Genomic DNA, 9751 nt, shown 5'->3' with positions numbered 1-9751 from the left:
TATTTAACTTGCCAAATTTTTCGAACAAACTAATATCCTCAATTTTTATCCTGCCAAAATATTTTATTTTTGCTCAATTTGTAATAAAAATAATAATAATAGGTAAATATCATTATACATGGGTGAAGAATAAAGAATGGTATCTTTTATGAACAAAAATAAGTAACAAAAATACCCAAAGTATTGTCAGAAAACATTATTTGAGGCCCTTTATGCCTTTAAAAAAATATAAAATGGATAAAAAACACATATAAAGTAGTTATGTAGCTAGACATTTAACAATGCAAAATTAGAAAAAAAATCGGAGCTTAGGCGGATTTTGCAACTCTACCTTTGGTATTTTTTACGATTAGAAATATTACGAAAACGCATTATGACTTTTAAAGATCAGATGATTATTTACTTTTAAATATTATAGGTTATACGAGGATAACTAACTTAATGTTATTAAACCCTATGCTACTTTTTAGGTGACCTTCGATAAGTTTTCATATTTCAGCAAAAACTTTCGTCTTATATTACGGTCATCCATAAAACGAATTACGGTCAGCTGATTTTGAAAACACGATATATTATAAGACTCTTTCATATGTGGATATGAAGGATAGGGATATTCTACCCGAGGGTCACAAAATGTAGTAAACCCGAGGCTTGCCGAGGGTTTTGCAACATTTTCTGATCCCTGGGGTAGAATATCCCTATCCTTTATATCCACTTTTGAAAGAGTATTTTTCTTTCATACATCGACGTTTTATTGCAATTTTACAACTATAGTATCCGGCCATTTTGAAATAAATTCGAAGAATTTCACGACTGAAAGTCAATTTTTCAAACATAAAAAATTACGTGATATTTTCAACAAAAATTCCGTTGTCTGCATCTTTTATAGTAAAACCAGTCAAGTTTGTGAAAAAAATGTTAAACTTTTACCGTGGAAATAGAAATTATGTCGACGGCGTGCCGTCATGATGCTTTAAATATTGCATGGGTAGCCATGTAATACAGCCTCTGGCGGCATATTACATACGTAAGTATGAAAGAAATTACGGTCATTACGGCGATATTTTTCTTGTACTTCATATGTTAAAATTAGTTGCTTAAACAAATATCCGAAATGTTGTTTAGATACAGTAGGCACAAGTGATTCTCTTAGTACCAATGGAATCCGTTCGTATTTATCATAAAATAGCAAAATCAGCCAAAGGTGAAACGAAGCGATTATTTTCGGCATCCATTTTGATGACCGCCACCGTCACCAGTGTGTATTCAGTGATCAATGTGTAATGGCTGAGACCGAACTATTTTTCGCATCGTAAACATGTATTACGGTAGTGGACACTTCACAATGATACAAACTACTCCAACTTAAACTAGAATATGTTTCTTGACAATTAAAAATTTCAGTGCATTTCCTGAAAAAAATGTCCCTTTAACTTTCCAGAAACACCTGTAATGTTTTATATGAATAAGCTACGTGGATATTAGTTGGCCGAAAATCTGTCCCGATGTAGTCTAAATAGGGTCACTTATCATTAAATGAAGACACCTTTTCGCTTTTCGTTTAGGTACGACACAGATGTGTTCCGAATACCTTTTGTCCGGTTTTTCTGGTGTTCCAAATGAAGCATTTACAGCATCCAGTTCGTTTCCAAGCCATTTAGACTTTAGCCCTAGTAACGCTAGGCTTTATTTCGAGAGATTTAACAGTGCTTCAGGATGGTGTGCGGAACATATCAACTCGGCATCATATGTACAAGTAAGTGTCCATTCCAAGCAAAATGAAAGTGAAGTATCAAGGTATTAGCTTATATAGTGAAATGTTTTCTTGCATTGTATATTATAATTACAAAGAGAAAAAACGTTGATGTAAGCAGAAGTGTTGTGTAATATGAACGATTTGTGTTAATTCTAAAAATGATTATATGTTATTTTATAGATCCAGTCCTGTGCAAATATGCTTTTAAAGATATGTTCTTTAAAAATATGCTTCTATATATAGTACATGCATGGAATCATGTGGAGAGAGTATAAATAGGCTTTGCCTGCTGCCCGATCAAAAATTGAATCTTTTCGATTGAATAAAGTATTTCGAAAGAAAATGAAATTGTTGGCGGCAGAGAAATCATACCTATTTTGAAATAGTGATTCTTCCCATAAATTTTCGCGAAATGTCTGTATAATATCTATTTTGTCGACGTCATTGAATAAAGTTTGGAGAAGGTTATTTGGTTATTTTCAATGTCATGGTATGGTAACTACCAAACGGCTATTCTGATATTACTTAACACAGGCTGAACTGGAAAGGGAAGCGGTCGTTAATTCTGTACACATACAAGGCCGTGGTGATTACGTACAATGGGTAACGACTTTTTACATTCTGTACAGCTTGGATGGAGTTGTATGGACATATGCAAAGGCTCCCGACAACAATGATAAGGTTATGTTTATTTGTTTACCCTAGAAATATTCTTCCTGTGTGATGTTTGTTTATATAACAATGATATTTCATTTCAAATTTATGAAGACCGCCGTTCTACCTTTTCTTAATTTAAAGAGTACGGAATATTTAACCATTCAAACCCATATTACATTGAAACCATATGATTTTCTGGTACCTGTTATGTGTATTGACTAATGTTCTTACAATTCACGTTCTCTTCGTCTTCGGTGAACATCTTTTTTTCAGTATTTTTCATGGCAGCGTTTTTCATGTCATAACTACATTGTGATTGCTGACACTTTATCACAACAATGGCGTTATAAAATCAGAAAACTGTCAGGTCAAAAATACTTTACACTTTAAATTGAAGGCAAAATTGATACCTTACATTTTGATAATTTTCAATTATCTTAGTTATGTTTTGAATTATAATTTAATAATTCTCAATTATTTTAAATTACAGTTTTAAAAGAGTGCTTAAAGATTTTACTAATAGCTAAGTTGCTATGTTTGTTTTATAAACGATCTCGTCGAATTTACAGATATTTACAGGAAATAGTGATAGTAACACCGTTGTGAAAAATGCGATCAGCCCCCCAATCAAGGGCAAGTTCTTCCGGATTAACGCTAGGTCATGGTATAACCGACCATGTCTCAGATTCGACCTTGGTGGATGCATCAATCAAGCAGAACGTACGTAGGACTGTGGTGATCGAATACCATCGGACCATGCACTTGTTCTATTTCGGACAATCCTTATGTAAAGTCGTAATATACAAGATGTTTTCAGCATTGAGATATTTTCTTCAATTGAATTTTTTTGTTTGAATAATTATGCATGAAATGGGATATTTGAGATTTCTCATGTACACGACCTACTCACAATTTATGTACTTGTTTGTTAATCAATTAAAAGAAGGCTGCGTTATGCAGGAGACGTATAGAGAAATTGCAACATTGGTATTGCTGTTATTAAAATATCACTGTGTTTGCAATGTAGATAAAGGCAGCCAATACAAACAAGCCTCGGTGTCATCTGTGACGTTACTGGGCCAGTCCATCCTCCTTCAGCCCTCCCGTACATACCTCCATCACTGTGGTTTCGCCTGCCACAGATCCAGTGGATGTGTCGCTTTCACTTTTGATGGAGCAATCTGTCTCGGATACAACTTCTACAATTCAGGTGGATATTTTCATTTAATCAATTAACTCCATTCAGCTGGCAATTATTTGGGAATCTGAATGCCAACTGTATAACGGCAAATTTAGTAAAACGCGCTAGCGCTTTGTGTTGAATTTGCCGTTGTCCAGTTGGCATTCATAATCCAATAATTGCCAATTGAATGCACTTCATTGCTTATATATTTGATTGGAATTTTATATCTCAATTTATATTGCATCTGTTATAAATAAACGATTCATATCTTCAAGGACGAAACAGTCATTTGAACAGCCAGCCATCTTCCTTAATCTCTGCCACGACATTAACGGTAACGTCACTATGCTAATGACGTCACCTGCGTGTGGTAAGATACATAGTGGGATTGCAGTGAATGTAAATATAGTGTAGTTACTTCTATAACGGACAAGTTTCAATATCCCTTTTCATGTATCGGACCATCAGCTGTTATGATAAAAGTCGTTGTAAATTATTGTTCGATTTTATCCAGCCGACTAGAATTTATACTAGTTTTTTGTCGTCTTGCAGTGCAACGTATCCCGGGATATAAGCAGGCCGAAACTGGAGAATTCTCCTACAAGTTTATAGAGATGAGACAAAACAAAGACAGTGCCTCCGCTCTGTGTTTGTCTCATGGTTCTTTGCTGATGAAGATTGACACACAAAACCGCCTAGCCATCGTACAAGTTGCAATTCAGGAGAACAATTTGCTAAGTAAGCAGTTGTAATAAATTAGAACTTTGTTAATTCGAAGATAACGGGACATTAACAGAACTTCGAATGGTCTGAGTGTACAAATTAAGCAATGTTCTCGAGTACATTACAAAGTTTTGCTCGAGTTATCTACGTAACTATTATATGTACTAGTTTACGTCTAAGTTGCGTTAACGAGGACAAAATAGGTATTTTGTAAAAGGATAACCATGAAATACATGTAAACGTATAACGTTATCATCATGACAATAAATTAGATTCCAACACACACATACAATTTCGATGTAACGAAAGTAAAATTAAAATTAATGTTTACTGTACAATTATCATTGTAGAACAAGACGTTCGGTTCTATGTTTCTGGTCATTACACAACACAATGGCAGTACAGTGATGGTGACGTCATCGAAAGCAACCTGTGGTCACCTTCGAACCCTGACCCAAGAAAAGGTCATTGCGTCATGTTGACCCAAAGCGGCCTTTCAAGTGTCGATTGCAACACGTTGCTGTTTTTTATTTGTGGAAACTGAAATATTAAAAAAACAACATCAGGATCATTTTTCAAGTAAATACAGTACAGCAAATCTCAGTTAACTTTGGAAATTCATAAATATATTGCCCCATCCGCCCCCCAAAAAATAAAATAAAAATTAAAACCAGGTAGAAAAAAGAATATATCAACACCAAACATGACACATATACTGACAACAATGAATATTTTGACGTATGTGTAATAGTTGAAACATTCTATACGTACTTTTCGACAGTTGCAAGTAAGCTGGCTGAATCCCTTGATAAAGTGTCGAAAAAATTGATATATTTTCTGCTGTTGTGAACTCCCGGATTCTAAATGAAAGTTCATTTCTATACCTTTGGTTGACGAAGAATTTGTTGTAAATTTTCACAAATCTTTAGATGTTCATAAATATGTAGGTATTATTGGAATGAATATAAAATTGTTAAAACTATCCCATACTCATATAGCTAGAACCCCTCACCTATATTCATAATTAGTATTAGAGGAAATTCTACAAGTCGAATTCAATGTAGTAGCTTACTGGTGTAGCGTAAATCGAATTTTAATCACTGCAGACAAAACAAATTGTATGGTTATACATGTAACTACGAAGCAAAATCACAGTAGCAAATAATTTTATACTTGATTTACATCGGAACAACTGTGTGCTTAGCCAGTAGTTTGCTAAATTAGTTGCTGGACAAATGTTTAAGCTTGGAAGATCATTTGAAGAATGGTTTAGCTTAAATCAATAAAGGCTTAGGTTTGTTAAGATGAATTAAGAAATATTTTCCCACTACTGCAAGAATGAAATATTTTAATGCATACGTTTTTCCTCATTTTTATATTGCTCAACAGTTTGGAGTATTTGTTCTTCAAACCTCCCTCAGAAACGTTTTAAATCTCAAAAACAGGCATCAATGTTAATCTTAGATGTGCCATTTGACAATCATTTTGTTGCTATGTTTAATGTGTTAAAGTGATAGCTCTATAAATTCAGGTAAGGTACAATGGTGAACAATTATGTCAATTATCTGGTTCCTATATACCTATGTAATGCTTTCCATCTGCAGTCCCATGTTCATACCATATGTACCAGATCTAATCAAAATAAGACTTTACAAATTCCTACACATCGTACCAAATTCTATGCACATAGTTATTTTTAGTTTCAGGAAGTCAGATTTGAAATGATTGACAAAATTAGCTTAGGGTGTCTGTTTACATCAGTACTTTTGACGATCTTTTTGTCGACATCTTATAGGGAGTACATGTGACTCTAGCCAGTTTTATCGTCTTAGTGATTTTAAGCTTCAGCTACAATTCAACTTTTATTTACTTAAGTTTTACTCGTATCATATCGACTTTCACATAGAGATTTACATGTAGTTTTGTCTATGTGTTTTCAATTTAGTTTAATCAAATATTCTCCAATGCTTATTACATGAATATGTTTTGTAGTTAAACAATTTTAGATTATGCTATGTTAGCATATAATTATGTCAATTCTTATTTTTTACTATATTAGCATGTGTATGTATGTACATTATCGGAAAGTATCATTGTGCTTCGCATAACGTCTGTTTTTACTTTTGCTCATACAAATAATATTTCCAAAACGTTTCGTCCGCATTTCCCTTTAATGCTTCCTCCACGATGTGTCCAGATCCGCACGTAGGTTACAATACTTCCCTTACATAGACCTTGATCATTGTCAATTCGCTGATGTTCTACCATGTACAATTTCAAACAATGTACATTTCAAACAATACGCCAGTTTCATATCGATAAAAATAGTCCCCACAATAGTTTAATATATAATCTCTAAAGTGTTGTTTCTTCATATGGAATCAACTAAGGTTTACTAAAATAAGTCAATCAAAACTTATTTTAACTATATTTCTTGTTTATCGTTTGTCATTTGCAAAAGTAGGTCGGCCGGAAGGCGGAAGCTTGCAAACGCGACGTTGTGAACGACTTAACCATCCAGCTGTTCCATTAATCTCGTTTCTTGTCGTATATGGGTGTCATAATTTTAAATATGATATAATAATATAATATCTTCCGAGGAGCGCTAACGCGCCCCACGTGATATGTAGATAGCTTCTGCTTTTCATAGCCGCTATGAAAATTAGAAAAATACATTAAATCCCCGTGTGTTTGACAGGAAATCCATTGTGACGTCATTTCAGTAACAGTAAAGCGACGTCAGTAAAAAAATGACTGGACGCCAGGATTTCGAGAGCGGCGGCACAAAATGTATGTATCGACTGGAGTTTTTCAACACTCTTTGACGTAAGATTCTTCGAAATGTAGGTTGTTGTAGGTTATGTGATAATCGTATATCTATTCATTTCATAAGAATTATAATCGCCAAAACACGCAAAAAATTAAAACTGCTTAGACTCGTTTCCTTAAATCCCATATGAAAAAAATACTCAATTAAGATCATATATATATTTCAATGCGAAGTGGTCGCTGTACCCAATATGGCTTTTGTGAAATATTAACCTTATCATATCTTTCCTGTTCTTTATAACCAGATCAAGTGCGATTTGTTTACCCCATATTCTTCCCTTGGCGTACTGTCTTATGTGTTCAGTTTGATAAATTATCCCTCAAACATTCTTTGAATATTTCGCTATCTTGGTCATTTCCAGCTAAATGGAATATCATTACTATATTAATATCATTACTATATTATTTTATCTAATCTTTGTGAAATGAGTACATGTATGTGGAAATGTTTGTAATTTGATGTAATGAAATTAAAAATTTTTTTAGAGCTCTTCCATATTGTTTGCGTGACCGTATATGGGCTTTTACAAATGTACCCAATCAATATTGAATACGTTTCTGCAAGTTTTACTTTAATCATTTATTTATTTATCTCCACAAAACATTTCGACGCGACGTAACTTTGTTTTTTACGCGGTTTTCTACTTGTTCCTATTCCGTCTTTGTATATTACAGAGTATTCTCCCTTGCGGGTAGGTATCGACTGTTACGTCATTATTTTGTGAGCGCAATTCACGTCATTTTCTTCAAGTACGACGTTACGCTCGCAAAAACATGACGTCACAATCAATACCTACCCGCAAGTGCAGATAACTCTGTAATATGCAAATCAGGAATTTTATGTATGACTGATGCAAAATAAAAACGGTAATCTACACTACTAAATATACTCTTTAACATAAATTGTCCATTAATAAAGACATTCTATATCACAACTCTTAAGAGTTAAGTGGTCAAAATAGATAGAAAAGTTAGCAAACCAAACCAAACCATCTATCGACTTGTATCTTTATATGGAAATTGTGTATACATCTATATGGTTTTTTTTAAGAAATGTGAGATGTTGTGACTATCACGCAATACTTGGATTATCCTCATGTTTGGGCCTTTTTTTATACACTATCTCGTTATCTTTATTCCTATCTATGCACAAAAAGAATAATACCCGTCAAACATTGTAATGGGTTCACATACTGATTAATTTCGTATGTGTTACGCCCCATCGTCCTCATCCTACTACGCTGCATTTATCAGACCGCATCCAAGGGTAGGTTGATTACATGGTGCATTAAGCTATACCAGTCATTTGAAGACCTACCATGTTTTTATCACAAAGATAATACTTCGTACTATGAGAAGGATCTCCATCGAAAAATAATTGTCTTGCGCTACCTCACGTGGGACCCAACTGGAACTGAAGGTAAAAGGTTAGTGTAATGCTATTGTTGTGTAACTTGTCACCTACATCAGACGTTTATCTGATGAAGGCGATAGGGTACAGCTTGTACTTGTCCTCAGAACGTAACGCATGAATTTTCACTGGTTGTGTAACAATTAATATTAATCCGCGTTCTTATATAATTGCACTGTCGCTGCAATCAGCAATGTAATTGCAAATTTTTATACACATCATCTAGGAGTAATTCAGCCAGTATTAACGAGTATCCCGAACCTGGAAGGGGGACAGTATCTCGCTGGTTTGTATACAATTGCTTCACATGTATACTTTAGTTCGGTTTTTCTGTTTATCAAAAAGCTTTACTATGTTCTAGTAGAATCAAGTAATAAGGGTCAAAAATTATATCGTATATCAGCTGTCTTTCCTTTATCATAGATGTTTTATCGTTTGCCAGTTAACATCTGTATAGGAATCTTCTGAATTGTTATTTAGCAAACATAATTCGCGTAACTAACTATTTGAGTTGCTATAGTTTAGATAAGTTTTTAATTCATTACAGCTACTATTTTAATTTACTTACAAATACCGGTAATATAATTCAGTGTGAAACTTTTTTAGTTAATTTTGGAAATTGCATACATTATTGACTTAATCGCTGCCGAAACCATAAAACCAAGAACGGCAATGAACAAAGCGTAATCTTGACATTTTAACGTATCGAATAGTTACATATACCTTACATCAGATGACTTTGAAGCAGCAAGGCTAATATTTTAACAGAGATATACTCTAAATCATTTTATTGTCGCGTGCTACAAATATTTTATCGCCAGAGAGCTCTAATGTGAATTCATAAGATTCACCAATAGCTATATAGAACGTCATTACCGAATGTTTCACCAATAGCTATATAGAACGTCATTACCGAATGTTTCACCAATAGTTGTATAGAACATAATTACCAAATGTTTCACCAATAGTTGTATAGAACGTCATTACCAAACCGTTCACCAATAGCTGTATAGAACGTCATTACTAAATGTTTCACCAATAGCTGTATAGAACATAATTACTAAATGTTTCACCAATAGCTATATAGAATGTAATTACCAAATGTTTCACCAATAGCTGTATAGAATGTAATTACCAAATATTTCACCAATAGCTGTATAGAACGTCAATACCAAATCGTTCACCAATAGCT

General features: G+C 33.8%; 1 protein-coding gene across 1 annotated transcript; it reads left to right on the top strand.

Moving 5' to 3' along the window:
* The first annotated feature begins 1576 nt into the window (after positions 1 to 1576).
* LOC138320006 (uncharacterized) lies at positions 1577 to 7602 on the top strand. Its single transcript, XM_069263135.1, has 6 exons — positions 1577 to 1756; positions 2291 to 2437; positions 2983 to 3133; positions 3441 to 3623; positions 4149 to 4334; positions 4670 to 7602. The coding sequence occupies exons 1-6, from the start codon at positions 1577 to 1579 to the stop codon at positions 4861 to 4863; spliced, it is 1041 nt and encodes a 346-aa protein (XP_069119236.1). The 3' UTR covers positions 4864 to 7602.
* The last annotated feature ends 2149 nt before the right edge of the window (positions 7603 to 9751 follow it).

Source organism: Argopecten irradians, chromosome 1 (genome assembly GCF_041381155.1).
Source record: "Argopecten irradians isolate NY chromosome 1, Ai_NY, whole genome shotgun sequence".
Lineage (NCBI taxonomy): Eukaryota > Metazoa > Mollusca > Bivalvia > Pectinida > Pectinidae > Argopecten > Argopecten irradians.
This window is presented reverse-complemented; position numbering and strand designations above follow the sequence as displayed.

Coding starts and splice junctions, on each gene's coding strand:
- LOC138320006 (XM_069263135.1), top strand. CDS start 1,577: ATGTGTTCCGAATACCTTTTGTCCGGTTTTTCTGGTGTTCCAAATGAA. Junction 3,134..3,440: donor ATGCATCAATCAAGCAGAAC/GTACGTAGGACT, acceptor TTTGCAATGTAG/ATAAAGGCAGCCAATACAAA. Junction 4,335..4,669: donor TCAGGAGAACAATTTGCTAA/GTAAGCAGTTGT, acceptor TTATCATTGTAG/AACAAGACGTTCGGTTCTAT.